Genomic DNA, 19,415 nt, shown 5'->3' on the forward strand with positions numbered 1-19,415 from the left:
TCTGGTAGTCAGAGGGAGCAAATAGGCTAGAATTCTAGCCCAAAGGCTGGGGCTAGAATTGTAGCATCTCTGAAACAGCAGAACAGAGGTGAAAGGAACAGTAGAGGTCAAGGTCTGATTCTCCCTCGGCACAGAGACATGGAGCCTGGACAGTGGAAGGGGCTGGGCCAAGCTCATACAGCAGAGCGGGGCTCAGGCAAGATCAAGGCAGTGCTTGGATTTGGAGGTGGGAGAGAGGAGCCCTGGAGGCTCACTAGGCTATTTCTGTGCTAGATGAGGGGTGCTGGGGTGCTGTTTGGGCTGGTTTCCAGCTCCCGAGGTGACTTGAGGTAGGGGGAGGACCTGGAGCCTGTGTTTGAGAGAGGAGTTGGGAGTGAAGGGAAGGGAACACAGAAAGCCATAGTTGAGTAATGAGGCCACCGTTGCTGAATGAAAACCCATGTCAGACAGCCTCCTGTGGGGTGTTGGGGTGTACAGGGAGCGTTGGCGGTCTGTGTGTCTCTTTCTCTGGGAAGACGGGGTGTGGAGTTGTCTGCTTGTTTGGGACAAGAACTTTTATTCCTGCTTTTCACTGTGTATTTCTTTTTTCTATTTTTTAAATTGAAGTTCAGTCAATGTGTCCATTTCTGGTGTACAGCACAGTGTCCCAGTCATGCATATACATACATATATTCATTTTCATATTATTTTTCATTAAAGGTTATTACAAGATATTGAACATAGTTCCCTGTGCTGTATACACTGTGCGTTTCTTTTCCCAAACCGCTTAGGTGATGGGTGTGAGCTCCTAAAAATTGTGCTGGTTGTTTGTGAGTGTGCCTCTTCTTACGCACCCAGTAATTTTAGCTGAGTTCTCTATGTAGAATCCTTGAGGACAGAGCATCAATTTGGGGCCTGTTTTTTCTAGGAATGAATGGGATACAGATGTCAGGTGGTGACGTCTTCTCAATAAGAGATCCCCAGTTCCCCATAGTTTTCTAACCTCCCTTGATGGCCGTGGAGACTCTTGACATCATCATTCACCAGGGGAAGGAATGGGAATCTAATCCCCCAGCCACAGGGATATTGCCCTTTATAGAAGCCCCAGTAAGATGTTTATAGGGGTGTCTGTAGGAAACGATTGTTGTTTAGAAGTTAATTGTTGGGCAACTTGACCTTTCTGGAGAAAAGTACCTTGGAAATAAAAATAAAGTGTACCTGAGATTTAAATTCTGGAGTGTCCACTGGTAACAGTCACAAATAGTGCTTTTCACTGAGTGCAATGCTTTGTGGTTTTCGAAGCGTAACTTCGGTCCACCTAGCTGCATTGTGAAATGAGAGTAGTGTTCACCCCGTTTTGCAGAAATGGAAACTGAGGCCCAGAGAAGTGATATGACTCGTGGAGGAGGCAGTAAGCTGCAGAGCTCTGTTGGGACCCCATTGTTCTGGGTTCGTGGTCTTTCCACCACCGTAGGATCTCCTTAGCTTGAGGATTGGTCTTGGGGCTGAGAAGAGCAGATGCCTACCTCTTTCAGACCTTGGGACTTGCTGCAGGATGGTGGCTCTGTGGCAAAGCCCAAGTTTTGGAGTCTAGCTTTTGTCTTGGGTAAATCATTAATCTCTCTGAACCTTGGTTTCCTCATCGATAAAATGGAGATGGTAAAACTGGCTTTGCAGGGGTGGGTGAGATAATGCAGGCAAAGTGCCTGACATAGTAGGTACTAGACAAGTACAGCCCAGTCCCTCTGCTTGCTTGACCTTGTGTACCTGTCTCTGAGGGTTGGTGGCACTTGACCTGGCAACCTACCTGTTACAGCAGCGATAGGGTCTTGCTGTGATGCCACTTCAGGTGGATGCTTCAGTTCACGAAGTTGGCTGGGAAGTAGCTGAGGATCCCATTAAGCAAACTCACTAAATTCAGACCCAACAGAAGGAAATGGCTTCTTAACTCATAACTTCTTTTTTTTGGAAGGTTATTTGCATTGGCTCCTGGATGCGTAGGAGGCAGAAGCAGCTCCTTTTGTGGGTAAATTGAGAGACAGAGAAAGTGACTTCCTGCCCAGGCTCACCTGACATATCCTTGAGGAAGTTCAGAGTAGAATGAAGTCACTTTCCTCCTGGGCTTCTCCAGACTGATTTTTATCTGGTTCTAACGTCTTTTGTTCTTTTCAGATGGGAGGCAATTGAGTTAAAACTCCAGCTCACTGTTTTGAACTTCAGCCCACACCCCTCCGGCAAAATAATCAGCATTCATGCAGCCCAAGTCAGGGAAAGAGAAGTCTTTGTTCGAATCATCCCACTGTACTTTGGGAATCAGGATAACACAGAAACCTGGCAAACAGGCTTTTAAGTTAATAGATTTTATTTAATGACACCAAGAGTCTGTCTTCCCATAGCGTGTGCAGGTTTTTTGGTCTCCTCTCCTGGGATCGTTGTGACTCATGTGCCTGAGGGCATGCTGTTGGGAACTGAACCGCCTTCACAGCTGCTCAGCTCAGGGGCTCTTCGCTAGGGGAGGGGCCAGTTCTTGGATGAAACTTGTCAGGAGTGTAACTCAGTCTGAGGAGCTGAGGACAAATCAGTGTCTGCCCTGCCAGACTCTTAAGTGGGGAACACACCTGTAAGATGTAACTGGTGAGACTTTGAGACTTTTTTAATATCCTCATTTTTGGATACCAAGTGGTGCCCGAGCATGACCACCATCTTCATCATCCTTTTTTCTTTTCTTTTTTAAACTGTTTGAAGTTCCAGATAACTTCTAGAGGTTTCCAAAAGTCATAGTCACCCTTGGAGGACCTCAGAGACCATCACCCATGCTGAAGAGATTCAGAGGAATATCCTCTGAATGCAGCTCTTGTTTCTTGGCCAAGTGGGTAGCTCTGTGTGCCTTGTTCTGCCAGAGAGCCAGGTCAGGGACTGCCAGGCAGTGATTGAGTCTATTGCTTGAGTGGGGAGCCCTGGTGGAGACATACTACCTGTTTGTAGAGGTGACATGGTCCCCTCCCTGGAGCAGACTGAGTTTGGACGTTAGTCCTATCTCCTAATAAGCCAGCTTTCTGTGGTTGAGGCTGAGCAGTGGTCTCTGTAGTCATGGAGAATAGAGTTGTCTCTATGTGTTTCTTCCTGACCCTTGCCCCTCAACTGTCCCTCACCGATGTTCAGTGTTGGGGCCACAGCCAGGCCTTTTCTAGCTGAAATCTGTTTATACCTGGCCCTCTAGGTGATGGTGGTACCTCCTTTTCTCACCCACCCAAGGCTGCAGGACAGTCATCTTTCTTCCAGTACTTTTGGCTGGAGGAGCTCCCTGGCCAGCCAAAATCCCAGAAGCTAGTGTGGGGAGGGGACGTGGGGTTAGAATGCAGGAGGGTGATTAAAGTTAGAGCTCAAGACTGGAAGATGCAGAAATGGCAAAAGTGGCCATCTGCCCTGATTTCCTGGGCCAGTCACAAATCCAGAGAGTCTCTTCTTTGTCCCACGTGGAGGAATGGCATATCTAGTTGATGGAATATGATGCAGTCATTTAAAATGACACGGTTGAGGTTAAAAAACTGGAGAAAATGTTTATATTACAATAAGTTTTTAAAATCAAGATGCAAAATCATAAGCACAGTATGATCACAGTTATATAAAAACAAAAAAGCACCCTGCCCCCTGTCGCCCCAAAACCCAGGCATATAAAAAAGAATGAAAGTAAATATACCAAGTATTAAAAATGATTTTCCTTTAGATAACAGGACTATGGTGATTTTTTTCTTTCCTTTTAGCTTTTTTCCTTATATTTCTCAAGTATTCTATAATAACTCTCTATCAGTGTCTTAAATTGGAACCAGTTAAACTTGATAAAATTCCAAACCAGTCTTTTTTATTGTTGGACTTCATGTCCTGCATTTTGGCTTAGAGATACAGCTGCCATAACTGAGATGACCTAAGAACTCTTCTTCCTTGTCTCAACCTCTGGAAATCTGAAAAGTCAAGCAAGACCAGGTTCCAGGAAGACGTTTTGGGCATAGCTCTGCCTGGAGGCAGGGCCTGGACAAGGCAGCCTCTCAGAGCCCCTTCCCACCCTCAGCTGGCGGTTGTCTCTCTGCTGCACAGCCTCTGCCAACAGTGAGCGGGCTCCAAGTGTGGCGACATTCTCTGAGTGGGGAGCAGTAACAGAAGTCTGGCTGGGATGGAGGCCGGGGGCGGGGAATCTGGAGTGAGTGCCTGAGCTGATAAGGAGCCAGTGATCTTTCTGCCTTGTGGGACTTGCACCTCTAGCTGCCAAGCATCAGGCAGGGCCCAGCCCCTTGGAAAGCTGCTGCCCACTGCAGCGGTCCTGCTGCTGGCACAGCTCAGAGAGCTACTTCTGCGAAGAACTTCCCTAATGGTGCAGGGTATCTGGGCTCTGTCTTGGGGCGTGGGAAGGATTGCATATTCCATTGAGCAGTGGTGGTTTTGAAGAAAGCAGCTCATCTTTGAAGTGGAAACCAGGATTTTCCCTCGTAGCACCTCTGTGAAAGAGAGCCTGGCGAACGGACATCCAGAGCACATTTTTCTCAGCTGTGTTCTTCCTGGATCCTCCATGTCCATCTCCTCAGGGCCCTGGCCCAGGCCTCCAAATTAGGTTTTCTCCACTCCTCAGGCAAAAAAACCTCAGTTTACTGCTGCCTAGATCCTGTTGGGCCATCAGAGCAGCAGACACCCACACCGTTGAACATTGGAACTTATACTTTGAGCAAGGCTTACAGATCCTGGAGTTAGCAGGGTCTGGGAATCAGGCATCGAGCTGTTCACAGATAGGGATTGGATTTGTGTGGAGTCATTTGCTGCCGCTGCTGCTTTGAAAGACTCTGGTAAATGCTGGGGTTCTTTGGAGGCAGGTGAGAAGGGTTCTCTACAATGTCTGTTAAGTGCCGCACCAGGATGTTCCCAGGGTGCTGGCCCTCCCAGGGCAGGTGGGACTCCTTGGTGGGAAGCATGATGTAACTGGATACTGACGGGGATGCGTCAAGGGGCTCTTCACTGGGGACCTAGGCATGCTTCTTTTTTTCTTGCTCTCCAGACATGGCACAAGGGGTTAATCTCTCCGATGGCTCTATTTTGGGGCTAATGGAGTGTTCCTAGAATAGGACTCTTTGTTGAGTAGTCTATTTTGGGAGGCAAGCCCCACTGGCATTTATGTAAGCGATTCTCTCTGTGTATCTGGGGGTGTGGATGTGTGCGCAAGTGATTTCTTGTTACTAAGTATAACCAGCTTCTTTGGGAGCCAGGGAGATGGAGGTGTGTGTGTGTAAGGAGTATGGATTGCTCTCCCTGAGAAGAGTGGTGTGACTGTGTGTGCCCATCTGATGGGGGATTTGCCACAGACACCCAAGGAAGAGAATAAATGTGGGGACCTTGGGAGAGCAGGCAGGAATGACTGCCTTGGGCCCTTCATGGGGTGTCAGGCTGTGGAGATTGCCCGGCTTTCATGGGTAGGCTGGGCAGCGTGCCCCTCCAGCTGCAGTCTGGGATTCAGTGATCTCTAGAAGATCCGAGCTGGGTTCTGTAAGGCTCATCAACCAGTTCTAACTGGAAATAAATCAGATTCCACTTCCCATTGCAGCCTGACCACTTATGCACTGGGTTCTCTTCTGTCTCCCTACAGGCCAAATCCACATATGTCAAAGCAAGAGAGAAACCAAAGACCGTCCAGCATGGTCAGTGAAACATCAACGGCTGGGACCACGTCCACCGTGGAGGCCAAGCCTGGCCCCAAGGTGAGCTCTAGGTCACTTGTCCCTACCTTCCCTTCTTCTGTATTTTGCCAGGTCCCTTTGTAGCCAGAGACCCATTTGACCTTCACCAGTTTTGTGAGGGAGCCATGTAACAAGTATTCTCCCCAAATGACAAATCAGGAAATTGAGTCTTTTGCGGTTATGTCACTTGTCCAAGAAGCCAGGTGATTGCTCACGGAACCCGGATTGACATCTAGGGCCTTGGACACAGTCTTCATTTTCCCGGTGTGTCTTGGGAGGGCCACACCTCTGTGCACATGTGGTGAGATTCATGACAGAGGGGCCCAGAGGTTTCTGTGCCCAAGATATGGAATTACTGACTGAGGAGCAGGGAAGAGAACCAGCAATGTGGAGAAGGGAAGAATGCTGAGGACCGAACCAGATAGGAGGGGTAAATACCTGGAAATTGGCAAAATCAGTGACCAAAAGCTAGCATTGCTCCAGAAAGCCATAGGACACATTAGGGCCAGGAGCTGCTGGTGAAAGTTGATTGAAAAACCCCTGTACGTTTTTTTTTTTTTCTCTCTGTGACCCAGACAGGAAGTCTGCTAACTCTTGGACTTGCCTTTTAATTAGAATGCTGTGGCCACATGCATGCCCATTCTCCGTCTTCTTGCTGTCCTTTTGATCAAAGGGCACTATGGCTTAGATGAAGGCACAGGGAGCCGGCGGCCCTCATGTCATGCAGGTGCTTTTTTTGGGCCTCTCTAAATCCCCCCTGCTTCTAGAGTTCACGTCTGCTCTTTTCCTAGATCTTAAAGTCCAGCAATAAAGTGCACAGCTTTGGGAAGAGGGACCAGGCCATTCGGAGGAACCCCAATGTTCCAGTGGTGGTGAGGGGCTGGCTGCACAAGCAGGTGAGGAGACTGAGGAGGGAGGGTGGCAGGGAGATTGCCGATTTCCTTCCTTACCCTGACCCCCGGGAGCTGGGAACAGGCTCGTAATAAGCTTTCTGTTCCTGAGTTTGTCTGAGGCCTGTAGATTTCACCCATCGTGCTCAGTGATTTGCTGTTCCTTTTTGTGAGTGGACAGTCTGCTCAATGGCTGCAGCTTCCTTCCCCAAACCACTTAACTGCTTTGGTTCCCAGTGCTGTTGGCTGTCCTGGGACCCAGGCCTGAGTGTGGGTGGGTCAGCTTGAATCCAGCCTTACTGCCAATCCTCTGCCAGCACTTCTCTTCCTGATTTAAAGAGCCTTTGCTAACATTTGGCTGAAAAAAATTCCGTCTTTTTCTTTCGCCCAGTGTAGCAAACATATCTAGCTCCCTAGAACTTCAGATTCCAAATCAGCCAAACTCAGTTCATTATCTCCTCACCCCTTACCTGCCTTTTTTCCCCAACCTACTTTTTCTGGATCTTGGTGGTGATACCACCATTCTCCCAGTCACCCAGGTTAGACACCACAGCACCATCACCAGGTCCTCCTTCTCCCACATCCATTTGGTCAGAAAGTCCTGTCAGCTCCATCTCCCTTCCCTCCAGGCCATCCTTCATCTCCAGCCTCACACCAGTTGTTCTGCCTCTGATCCTCTGGCCATAGATAGGCTGTGAGCTCCAAGGTGCAGAGAACACATCCCTTTTGTCTCCTTCCTTCCCTTCTTGCCATCCATCCATTCACCCACCCACGCACCAAGTGTCTCCATGTTCTAAGTGCTTTCACAGGATCTATAAAGAGCAATGTGTGCTTCCAGCCCTTGAGGACTCATGTCATAGTCTACGGGGGGAAACAGATATGGACCTCTCCCGCGTCATGTCATCACCCAGCACAGTCTCTCACATATCATATTATCCAAAAAACCACAAATTCGGAGAGAAGTGATGTAAATTTTTGCTAAAGTCTTCATGGGAAGACAGAAGAGGGCATTTCTTTGTATACTGCACAGAAGAAATTCCTTAAAGTTCCCTTGAAATCTCTCCCCTGATTCTGTTCCCAATGGCAGCTACCACAGCTCCCCAGCCTCTTCTGGCAGACACTCGTCTGGCACCCCACCTTTCTCAGTAATACCCCCTTCCCTGACAGCTCGGTCTCATTCTTTCTTAGCTCTGCCCATCTCTTTTCTTATCTAAGTAATCTAACCCTCTGACTTTTTCTGTTTGTATCCCTGTCCCCATTAAACAAAAGGATGCTCCTTTGAAATGTGGAGGGAGAGGGAAGGGATTGTGAATAATTCTTCTCCCCAACCACCACCCCCTTGCCCAGGCCCTTTGGCTGTGCTGTCACTGTAACAGAGGTCTGTGTGGAGTGCTGTGGACACACAGCAGAATGTACTGTGCTTGTGAAGTGACATTTGAACCAAGTATGAAAGGATGGAGAAGAGCTTTCCAAACAAAGCAAATATATACCAAGACGTTAGAGACCACCTGGTTAATGCAAAAGATAAAACCAAGAAATGCCCGAACTCAACAAATTAAATTTGTTTTTAGCACTTTAGTAAGTGGAGAATGAACAAAATTTTTTAAAAATTTAAGCCTGTCAGAAACTTTTGCAGAAGGAAGACAGTTTTAACAGCTAAAAGTGGCTCTGGAATTTTCCTAGGCTTGGGAGAAAAGTGACCTTAAAACACTACTGTTTTCCTACCCTAGCCATATTTAAAAAATTTTTTTGCAATCACCTAAAATGTTTTCAGTAAATGTAATGATTTACATTTTAGATGAGTAAAGACAGAGTCTTGTTATGATAACAAGAAAATCCAGGTCTTTTTCTGTGGGTGGAGGAAAACAGGACCAGTCCCTGGTGGTAGAGAACTGAACTTGCTGAGACGAGAACTTCGGCTCACTGATTAATTAGCTAACTTAAACTCTTTGTTCCATACTATGTAAATCAATTTTTTAATCAGTACAAGTGAAGGTATTCCACAGCATAGTACCTGAACAAATAGGTTAACTAAGTAAATAAATAAATAACTTGCTTTTTGTTAAAGGCTGATTTCTTTCTAAATGGAAGAACTGTATTTTTTTTCACATTTTTTATTGAGTTATAGTCATTTTACAATGTGTCAAATACCAGTGTAGAGCACAATTTTTCAGTTATACATGAACATACATATATTTATTGTCACATGGAAGAACTGTATTTTTGAATTCATTTCTTCCTTTCTAAAAGAAGGATGCTTATGATCTATTAATCTGTTTCCAGGAAACAAAACTTCCTGGAGATAAACCATCACTGGATCTAAGTTTTAATGTCCTACCCAAAGAATAGCTATGCAATAAAATATTATTCATTTATTTAAAGAAAGAATGAATATGGGCAAGTGTTGGTTCCAGAATCAGGTTTTACGTGACTGGGGACGGGGAACACTGCTCAGATATTGCCCTGATTAGTTTTCTTTGCTTTGCAGGACAGTTCTGGGATGAGGCTATGGAAAAGGAGGTGGTTTGTGCTTGCTGATTATTGCTTATTTTACTATAAAGGTGAGCTGAAGCTCGGGCCACCAGGGCTCTTTGTGTTGGAGGGGGTGGTGAGGTGATGCAAGTGGTGGTCTTCTCAAATCAGTGATCGGACCAGCGGCCTGAGCTCATTAATCACCCATTAAGCTGACGAAGTGTTCACTTTTACATTCATGGATGATTGGTGACTTCATTTTTACCAGTCCCAGCACTGGAAGTGCCTTTTTTTTTTTTTTTTTTTGAGTTGAAATAATAGAATCTGGCTTGCCTATTACTTAAGGGTCTCAAGGTCTGGAGTTTTTCCAGCTTCTGCCCCGCCTTGGGGCATAGGCACGCCTTTGATGAAATCTAGAGAGCTAGAAGTGTAAATGAGCCACTGTATTTTGTAACTGTTATCTGGATTTATCCCCTGTTATTGGATGGGTAACTGGTGAATGGCCATATGAACATTTGTGAAGCCCCAGCGCATAGAATTAGGGGTTGTGCAAAGGTGAGAAGGAAGTAAGGCTCAAAATACAGAGGAAGAGATAGCCTACTTTTAAGACAAGACTAGGGGGTGATAGGTGCGTTAGAAGATATCCAAAGTGCTTAGGTAGTTCAGGGGGAGTGAGAAGTTAATCCCATATTGGAGAATTGGGGGAGGCTTCTTAGAAGAGATAGGGTTTGAATTGGGCTTTTAAGGTTGGATAGAGCTTTGCCCGTGTGCAGGGGGAAGATGGGCATTCAAGCAGAAGAAACAACATGATTCAAGTTGTAGAATCCGAAGAAGTGGAATGACAGACTTGCAAGGCTAGAGTGAGACTTGCATGGAGCATATACTGGGAGATGAGGCCCAGGAGGTAGGTCAGGACCAAAATGCAAGAGGGCTGTGACCCTAGGCAGAGGACGTTGGGCTTCATTCTGTATTCAGTGGACAGTCAGCAAGCACCTCTGAGCAGGAGAGCAATGGAACCAACTCTGTCATGAGGAAGTCAGTTACCTCTGGTAATGAAGATGGTTTGGGGGAGGAAGAGAATGGACGTGGAAGGTAGGGTATGTCACACCTGCTCTAACTTTGCCTGTGAGGTTTGCCCCACCCAGATGTCCCTATCCCATCCTTTACAACACTTTAAATATCATCTTCTGAAGCCTTCTCAACTTCCGCAGACTCTGTGCCGCTCCTGCCTCTGTGTTCCCGCAGCACTTGGTATGCTGCTGTATTTCAGGAGTTAGCAGGTGGGGCTGAGCGTGTTTACATGCCTGTCCCCGTCCTCAGGGGTGGGGCCTGTCTGATGCGCCTGTGTAGTTCCAGCATTAGCACAAAGGTCCCTGGAGCACCTGCCTAGACCATCAGTAATTGCAGTCATCCTGGGAGAGATGAGGAGCCCTGAATTGGGCAGTGGATGCACCAGCCCAAGGGAAGTGCCACAGAAGGTTATTCTGATGTGTTTTTGCATTCAAAGACAGCCGAGAAGAAGTGGTCCTTGGGAGCATCCCTCTGCCCAGCTACGTGATTTCGCCGGTGACCCCTGAGGACCGCATCAGTCGCAAGTATTCCTTTAAGGTACTGCGCCCTCTCTGCTAATGCAGCACCTCCGTCCTAAGAAACGTCATGTTCCCAAAAACAATGGCTTCACAAAAGCCATTGTTTTTGGGAAGGGGGAAGAAGTTAGGAAATTGAGCGTTTCAGACTCATGTTAAACAAGAATAATATCACATCACAAGTGCTTTCACTTGTATCTGAGCTTTTGCCCCAGCCTTACTGATGTATTTAGACCCCTCTTTTCCTATCGCTGTTCATCCTGTGGTTACATATCGAGCATGGCCCTTCTCATGTTTTCTTATCACTGTCTCCATCCCTGGTGAGTCCAGAGTTGCTGTGGGTTGAAGATTCTAGATCCTCCTTCACGTCACGTTGCATGAAACGGTATTGCCTTGTGTCTGTAAAACCTTTTATGATTAAGAAGTGCTTTTATCCATGTTACCTCGTTTGATGCTTGTGGGGAGCCTGTGAGGTCAATATAATTACCTTCATTTTAAAAATTAGCAACATGAGGATCAAAGAGGTAAAGAAACTTGCCCAAAGTCCCCACACTGGAAGCTGCTAGAGGCAGAGCTGCACCCTGAACTCCATGCCCTTCCGACGATGTTACAGGGAGGGAGGACGATTTCTATCTCTTCCTCTGCTTTTTCTTCCACGTCTTATTCCGGTCACCTCCACACACACATTGCAGGAGGTGGGAGGTGGTTTGCATTAATGTTTATTGGTATCATTTTAGGAATACTCTTCTGTTTAATGGTTCAGGAGCCTCTCCTGCTTGTTGCTGGCTCTGCAAATGTTTTGTTCAATGAATTTCAGAGTGGTTTTTTGCAGCCTGAAAGTCTTTCTCAAAAAACCTTCCTTTCTAGGATTGAGCATTGCTACTGGGCAAACAGTTGGGGTAATGACGCTGTCTGTGATTTTTGGGCAGCAGCATTTGGAATATCCCCAAAGTAACTGATTATAGTAACTATATATATTTCATCTTAACACTTCATTGGATAGTGTGAAAATACATTCTAGGAAAACATCTTTTATGTGTCATAGATTCTTTTCTTTCCAAAAAAAAATTTTTTTTTAGAAAGACTTCACCAAGAGTGTTCCCTAAATCTTTTGTCTGGGAGACAGAAGGCATGCACGTTTGGGGGGAGTCATTAGGGTCTTGAGAGTCTGAGAGCAGAGAAAAGCTACTACAGAGAGATCTGGTGATGCTCAGCTGGTTCTCCAGAAAGGGCTGTGGTTTCCTAAGTGTGGAACAGTTCTCTTTCCCTTCGGGTTGCAGCACCATCATTTTATGGACCAGAGGATGGGCCCTGGGGCAGTTCAGGATCCGTGTTCTTGGGTACACTGAGGACTGTGCGCTGTTCCGTGTCCCAGGCCTTATAGTTGCCTCTGCTGTCAGTTCTTTTCTATTTCCAGAGCTGAAATTCTCTGACTGTTGCTAGGGCACCTTGCCTGAGATTGTTCAGAAGGTGTGTCTTCTCCAACTGTGCTCGCAGCCTGGAAGCCTCCAGGCATTGCCAGGGAGCTGGGGTGCTAGATGGACCCTGAGGCTCTGCCAGGTCTGCAGGATGGGCCAGGCAGGGCTGAGGGTGGCCTCCAGGAGCCACTGTGCACCCCCCGACCAGCGGGCCTTTCGTGCTCTGCAGGCTCCCCACAGAGCTCCTGCTGGATCCACAGTTTCCCTTGGCCTGTGGATCCAGTAGGAGCCCCTCAGATCCAGGACCTGGAGCAGAAGACTTCCCCATGCAGCCAAGGGTCTAAGAGTCTTCAGTGGAGAAAAGCCTTAGCTGCCTCCCTTTTAGCTGTTCTCCCTCCCTCAAGTCCAAGGCTAAGGGTTTGTGACCTGAGCTCTACAGACCCCCAAGTAGATAAATCACACCTTCCTTTTTTTTAACCTCTACATGTCGATGAATAAATCGTATCTTTCTTTTTCGTAACCCATAACATTTCCTTTGATTAAGAAAGCAGGCACCAGCAGGTAGTGGGAGAACCTGTGCTTGGTCACCAATAGAAACCAGAGATATCCTTATATCACATTACAGTCGGAAATACCTTGAAATACCATTTATGCTCATCACCACTTTGAGATTACAATAATTATTATATCTGTCACTAGATTTTATATGCAATACATTATTAAAGAGGCATTTGTATCACTATATCACAACATTAAAACATATTTTGATAACTGTGTTTCAATATAATGTATTTCCTTTGTTTTACTTGTACACTTAAAAACATTCTAAGAAGAGTTCATAGGAGTCACCGTACTGTCCAAAGGGTTGATGCCATGAAAAGGTTAGGACCCGCTGCTTTAGATTCTGGCTGAATGCCAGACAAAAGACAGGGTTTTTTTTTTTACTTACGTCTGTTCAGCAAATATTTATTGTGCTCTGTTGTTGTGCTTGGCTGGATATAGATGCATATAGATGCTGGGGACACACCAATGAAAAGGACAGAGTCCTTGCCTTTGTCTGCATCGGCATGGAGGTTATTAGGGGATAAGAAGAGAACAGGAAAGAGCTGTCTTCTCCTCTACCATTTCGATTTTGTGCTTTGTGTATCTCTCACATCTCTCTCCTTTCCACTGCTGCTGTCGCCCTTCCATCTTGGCTGCCGTCATCCTTCCGCTAGATAACTAGCTCACTGCTGGACCCGCGCCGAGCACGTAGTAAGCACCCTGGGCGCTGGCCGTCCCTGCTTCAGCCTGCAAACTCCTCTGCAGCCGCTAGTATCCTTCACACTGTTCCTACATTGCACACCTGCTTAGGTTGTACACCCACCATCCACCCTTCAGTGGCTCTCCACTGCCTTCAGGATAAAGCCCAGTCTTGGCTTGGAAGTCCCAGCTTATCTCTCCAGCCACATTTTAAGCTCCCTGCCTTTCCAACTTCCATCTTATACCTTCCCTCTAGCCATATACAGTTGCCTAAAGGTCCAGGACATTTCTTTCCCCCTAGGTCTTTGCTTAAGCTTCAATCACAACCTGGAATACCTTCCCCCAACTCCAGGAAGCCTTCCCTGAGCCCTCTGGACAGGTTGGGTCCCTTTCTTCTGAACATCCATGGAGCTGGTATCACTGCACTGTAAATGCTTGGTTACGCATGCAGAGCTCTCTCCAGGAAAACTAGTCATTAGCCAGTTCTGCCTGAGTGGATGCAGGTAGTCCCATTCTGCAAACAGATCACGTGGTGCAGTCATTTGTCATAGGAGTCATGGTCAGTGACGATCCTGCTTCCCAAGTTAAGGTAGGTTCAGGCTTATTTGTATTTCATGGTTAGTCCCCTATAAGTTAGTGATTTTGGGGGAGGGCAGAGAATAGTGTTTTAAAGTTTCCAGAAGGCTCACTCAGTGAACTACCTTAGGTAACTCAAATAAATGCCTATCCTAGAACTCGCTGTGACTGGGCAGGGAGTGTCAGAGATCTTACCGGGTCTTTGTCCAAGGGAACTTTTCCAAGAATTTCTGCTGATACACAGCAAGGCAGGCACAAGTCCCATTTCATGCTCCTCTTTCTGCCACATCTCCACCTTGCTGAAGGAGGAATCCCTCCTGGGACAGATTGTGACTGCTTATACATGTCGGGAAGCAAGTCAGGTTTTCTCTGGCTACTGTAGGGACCCTTAGCTGCAGGCCAGGTTCGCCTGGACTCCCTTGGCACCAGGCTGGGTGGATTCAGATATGTGAATGTCAGAAGCAGGCCCATATTTAATGTCCTTCTTGGACCTGGATGTTAGGGGTGTGAGAGGGGAAGTAGACACTGACGGTTCATCTGGGAGGTTTCATCCATGACCATTGGTGATTTTGGAAACAAGTCATTTTCCAGATTCTATTTGGTTCTCTCATTTTGCCTTCTCTGACTGTTCCTTGCATGGCACCTGCCTTTCATTCTGGATCCAGATTATCATGCCAGTGATCTGTATCCTCATACTCATTTCTGGGTAGACCTTGGGAGCATTGTACAGAGAAGCTTGGACTCGGAGTCGGACAGATGTGGGTGTAAATCCTGGCTCCAGCTTTTCATTCATTCAACAAATATTTATTGGACACCTGCTGTGTGCCAGGCACTGTTCCTGGGGGTGCGGCAGTGTACAAAATAAAATCCTTGCTCTTATGGAGTTTATATTCTGCAAGAAGGAGACAGACGATAAACTAGTGTGTAAAGTAAACAATACAAGGTAATGGTAAGTGCTGTGAAGAATCTGTGACCAGACATGGAAATCTAGGAAAGTTACCTCGTTTCTCAGAGCTCTACTAGCTACTCCTGTAAAACAGAGACTCTATTCCTATGTCTCAAGGCTGTTGGAATTAAAAGGTTAAAGTCACAGAAGTAAGCAAGAGGCACCCTGTAAATCTTCCTCTTTCCACATTACCTTCCCGTGCAGATTTGATGAGCTCTTTCCTTGCAAATGTAAACGACACAAGGGGAGAACTGGTGCTGCCTCTCGTTCGCAGTCCGTCCCAGTTGTTTTTCAGGGGTCATTCCCAGGGCGCATGGAACATGTGAAAGCACCTTGAGGCTTCCTAGTGCATAGCAGGTGTGCCAGGATCTCCGTCAAGTGTTAGACCCATTCAGGTGAGCTTTGTGGTGCTGCTTTGGAGAGACGGAAGAGCAGCGTCCCTGATGGGCACGCATCACGTTTCAAGCCCAGGTAGGGAAGACAGTGAATATCTGCACCAGGTCGCCTGCTCTTGCTGCTGATTTTTGAATCAATTCCAGCCATCAGGTGCTTCAGAAGAACCGAAACAGGGATTCCCGAGAGTCTGCCTCTATGGAAGGAAGGCCTTTTTAAAAAAATCTCTTTCTCACGTAAGCCTTGAATTGACTGTGTGCCCCTCCCTAAATGGGAGTGAAATAATAGGGAACAGGTACAGCTGCAGGGCTTCTGCTGTGGGGAACAGACACAGCCGTTCCTGGGCCTGCCTGGCTGCACTAAGAAAGGGGAGCCCAGCCCATGACGTTTTCCAGGTGTGGAAACAAGCCGGGTGGTGCGTGGGGTTTCCCTCTGGAAGAGGGCAGAACCTGGCCAGGGTGGTCCTGGTTTTTGCTCTTGGGAGTGAAGCGTGTGCTAACCTCTGCGACCTGGGTTTCTGTCTCCTGCTCACAGGCTGTGCACACGGGCATGCGAGCGCTCATCTATAACAGCTCCGCTGGGGGCTCTCAGGCCGAGCAGTCGGGCATGAGGACCTACTACTTCAGCGCCGACACCCAGGAGGACATGAACGCTTGGGTCAGGGCTATGAACCAGGCTGCACAGGTGCTGTCTCGGTCATCACTGAAGAGGTCAGTCCCCGTGGAGGGTCCCTGCCAGAGCACCTCCTACACAGGAGGGGGACCCAAATAAGAACTCTTGGTTGGGTGCCCAAAATTCCACCGTTCACTCACACATACTAAGCATTACCCTCTCATGGAAGTCCTTTTTAATGATGAATTCTTCTGGGAGGAGGATGCATACATGGCCAGCACATGCTGCAGGCAGAGCTGGGAGGTACCCTGGAAATGATGTAGTCCACTGTCCTCACTGAACAGAGAAACAGGGGGTGCTGGGGGTGGGGGGAGATTCTCGGATACTCAGCATTAGAACCTGGTTGTGTGTTTCTCAGGTTTTCTTCTCTTGTGTGTGGTGGAAGTGACAACCTTGGGGCACAAGACTGGGGAGGAGGGAGCGGATGGGCAAGAACGGTCTTGCAAACTAGAAATGGGCCACCAACCGCCCACCTTGTTGTTGAGAGCTGACCTGGGAGTTGTCTTCCTGCTGCCCCTTCCCTCAAGCGGGCCAGTCAATGGTACCATCAGGGATCTTGAAGTTTCGGAGTCTACTGGCCATGCGTGATTCCCAGAGAGAAAGCGGAGGAGGAACATGAGTGGAGTAGGGCTCGGAGAGCGTAGGGTAGCCCTGGAAAAGCCAGGGTGCCGTTAGCCAGTCCTCATCTGACGTGAGCCCCGTTCTTCACTGTCCGGACACCTTGCTCTGCCTAGAGGCCTCTTTGACAAAAGTCTGTTAGTGATTCCTCAAAACAAAAGAGTAGCATTCTTCAGCAACCTAAAGGCAGGATTTTTCAGTGACTGCAAATGGATATCATGTGGTGTTTTCATCTTGTCCACCTTTTCCAACTCGTGTATGTGATTTTTGGTATTAGTGGTACTTCCTAGCTTCATGCCCTCTTTCTTGAGGCGAACAGACCTTTAATATAGAGAGTGATCCCTTCAAGAGGCCAGGTGGGGGGCAAGCACCACCCTTGGAGCTTCCTTAACCCCACGGCTAAGGAAGCACCTGTTACACTGTTTTTCTTCCCCCTTCTGTCTACTTTTCAGTATCCTAGGCTTCAGGGCAAGGATCGTCTTTGTATCTTCTGCACGCCTGACACATAGTAGGCCTTCATGTGTCTGTTCAATGAGTGAGAGCTTGGAAGATTGAATTAACATGTTGGGTAGGACAGGACCAAAGACTGTCCTGGAAGTTTTCAGTGGGCCCTGAATCAGTAACTAAACCAGGTATTCAGTCAGTTTGCCTCTACCTCCTAGCATCGTCATCCAGTCTGAATTTTTGTTGTGTCCATGATGACGATACGAAAGGCTGTGCTCTTTGCCTGCGGGCAGTCTGTTCAGAGGGACACTGGCATGTCCATCATCCTACCGGGAGAAGGAAACTTGCCACGTCTTCCTCCTAGTGCACGTGCTGGTCCCTCAAGCTCACTGTTTCCTAGTCTTTGTTTTTCATTCTTTAAAAAATTGTATACATTTAGTGATATAATAAGTGAAGACGTTCTTCTTATAAAAAGTGCAAAAAGTAGAGACAGAAATATCCTTACTAACCTTCTTAGGGTTTCCTTTATTGCTAGGTTAATAGAGATCCTTTTAAACTATTTTCTGTTCATTTATGTGCATATGTGTGCTTATAGAAATATAAAGGATTACTTTTGTTTTTTTTAACTTTTTTTAATTGAGTTATAGTCATTTTACAATGTTGTGTCAAATTCCAGTGTAGAGCACAATTTTTCATACATATATTCATTGTCACATTTTTTTTCACTGTGAGCTACCACAAGATCTTGTATATATTTCCCTGTGCTATACTGTATAAGGGTTATTTTGTTTTTTTTTAATAGCATGAATGATATTGATCTTGAAAACCGTCCTGTATCAGTATATATGGGCTGATATTATTTTTGACTGTTGTATGGTATTTTGTAGTGTAGATGTACCGTAATATATTTAAGCATGTGCCACACCTTAGATAGTTTATTTTGTTGTCCTTTTTTACTGTTATAAATAGTCATATAATGAAAAACCTTCTATAAACCTCTGCATGTGTGAGGCTTTCAGATTGCTGGGTCAATATACAGTGCATTATTAATTTTAATCAATACCACCAAACCGCCCTTTAAAGAAAGTTGTATATTTCACTGGTGAGTGTACTCATTTCCCCACATCTTTGCCAAAAGTTGATATTATCAGTCTTTTTCATTTTTTGCTGAGCTGCTGTGTAGATGGATGGTATCTGGTTATTTTAATGTGTATTTCTGAGGCGAAGGGAACCTTTTCTATTTATTGGCTGCTTGTATTTTCTCTTCAGTGAATTACTGGTACCTATTCTCTGCCCATTTTTCTATTGAGTTGCTTACTTTTCCTCGGTGCTTCCTTTACTACATGTGCTGAAATCTGCCCACTTAGGAATGCAGCTTAGCCTCTTGCAGAGGTTGGTGGTGGGTTCTCCGGCTCACCAGTCCTGTGACTTAAGAGAATCTGTTTTTCCCTTCCTTTGAAAATGAGGATGCTGTTTGTCAGTCTGTAGTATTCCGGCATTTTCTCTGTCCTCTTGGATTCCTCAGAGATCAACTGGGAGGTTTCTTGAGCCCATCTCCAGGGTCCCTTAGGGCCCTGGGGTGCTGACAGCTGGGCCTTTCCCATCTTCCTCCCCATCTTGGACTTTCAGTCTCTCTTAACCAAGGTTGTTCTCCTGTTCATGGTGAAGGCCAGTCATCTTGATGAAGATATGGAACTAAATCCAGAAGTTAAAGAATTTGTGCTATGTCATCTTCCCAAGCAGAGATGCCTATGTCTCGAAATTTTTTTTTTAAAGCTCTCCCCTCCTTTGTTTTAATTCTTAGAAAATAGAAAGTTTTGGTTTGTTCTGCTTTGATGTAAATAAACAAACCTCAGTTGCTTCTAGACTTCACCCTGTTTTTTTTTGTTGGGGGGGTGGGTTAGGTTGGTTTGTTTGTTTGTTTGTTTGTTTGTTTGTTTGTTTATTTATTTATTTATTTATTTATTTATTTATTTATTTATTTATTTATTTATTTATAGAGGAGGTAGTGGGGATTGAACCCAGAACCTCATGAACACTAGGCATGCACTTTACCATGAGCTATATCCTTCCCCCTAGACTTTACCCTTTTTGCCATCGTTCATGTGGGCCCATTCCACTGGATTTGTGCTTGATTTTTGCCCCACACGCACTTCTTGTGTCCTTTTATACCGAGAGTTCTGAGAGCTCCCTGTGTTGTTACACTGGTTTCTTCCGACCAGCAGTGGCAATGGCTTCACTCTTGAGCCCCAGCTTTGCTCAGTTCATCATGCCTGACAAGTGCACTGGGTCGAAGATAGCTGGAGTATGAGATCAGGCTTAACAGGAAAAAGTGCTCTAATTTATAAGTGGTGTCTACCTTGCACAATTCAGGATGAACTTGCTAGCCGAGGTTAGGGTTTAAAATTTTTTTTTACTTCTTCCTACCTGCAGATTTTGTAATTATCAGATCTTGGTTT

At 46.3% G+C, this 19,415-nt stretch overlaps 1 protein-coding gene across 7 annotated transcripts in view; it reads left to right on the forward strand.

The window, feature by feature from the left end:
* PLEKHA7 (pleckstrin homology domain containing A7) overlaps nucleotides 1-19,415 on the forward strand; it is a 207,935-nt gene that overhangs the window by 135,532 nt on the left and 52,988 nt on the right. For all 7 annotated transcript variants that reach the window (XM_064492545.1, XM_064492540.1, XM_064492542.1 and 4 more), the window contains 5 exons: nucleotides 5,609-5,720; nucleotides 6,491-6,595; nucleotides 9,078-9,150; nucleotides 10,569-10,669; nucleotides 15,757-15,932. In XM_064492545.1, the coding sequence (XP_064348615.1) occupies nucleotides 5,609-5,720; nucleotides 6,491-6,595; nucleotides 9,078-9,150; nucleotides 10,569-10,669; nucleotides 15,757-15,932 (567 nt within the window). The remainder of the gene's footprint in view (nucleotides 1-5,608; nucleotides 5,721-6,490; nucleotides 6,596-9,077; nucleotides 9,151-10,568; nucleotides 10,670-15,756; nucleotides 15,933-19,415) is intronic.

This window comes from Camelus dromedarius, chromosome 12 (genome assembly GCF_036321535.1).
Source record: "Camelus dromedarius isolate mCamDro1 chromosome 12, mCamDro1.pat, whole genome shotgun sequence".
Taxonomy (NCBI): domain Eukaryota; kingdom Metazoa; phylum Chordata; class Mammalia; order Artiodactyla; family Camelidae; genus Camelus; species Camelus dromedarius.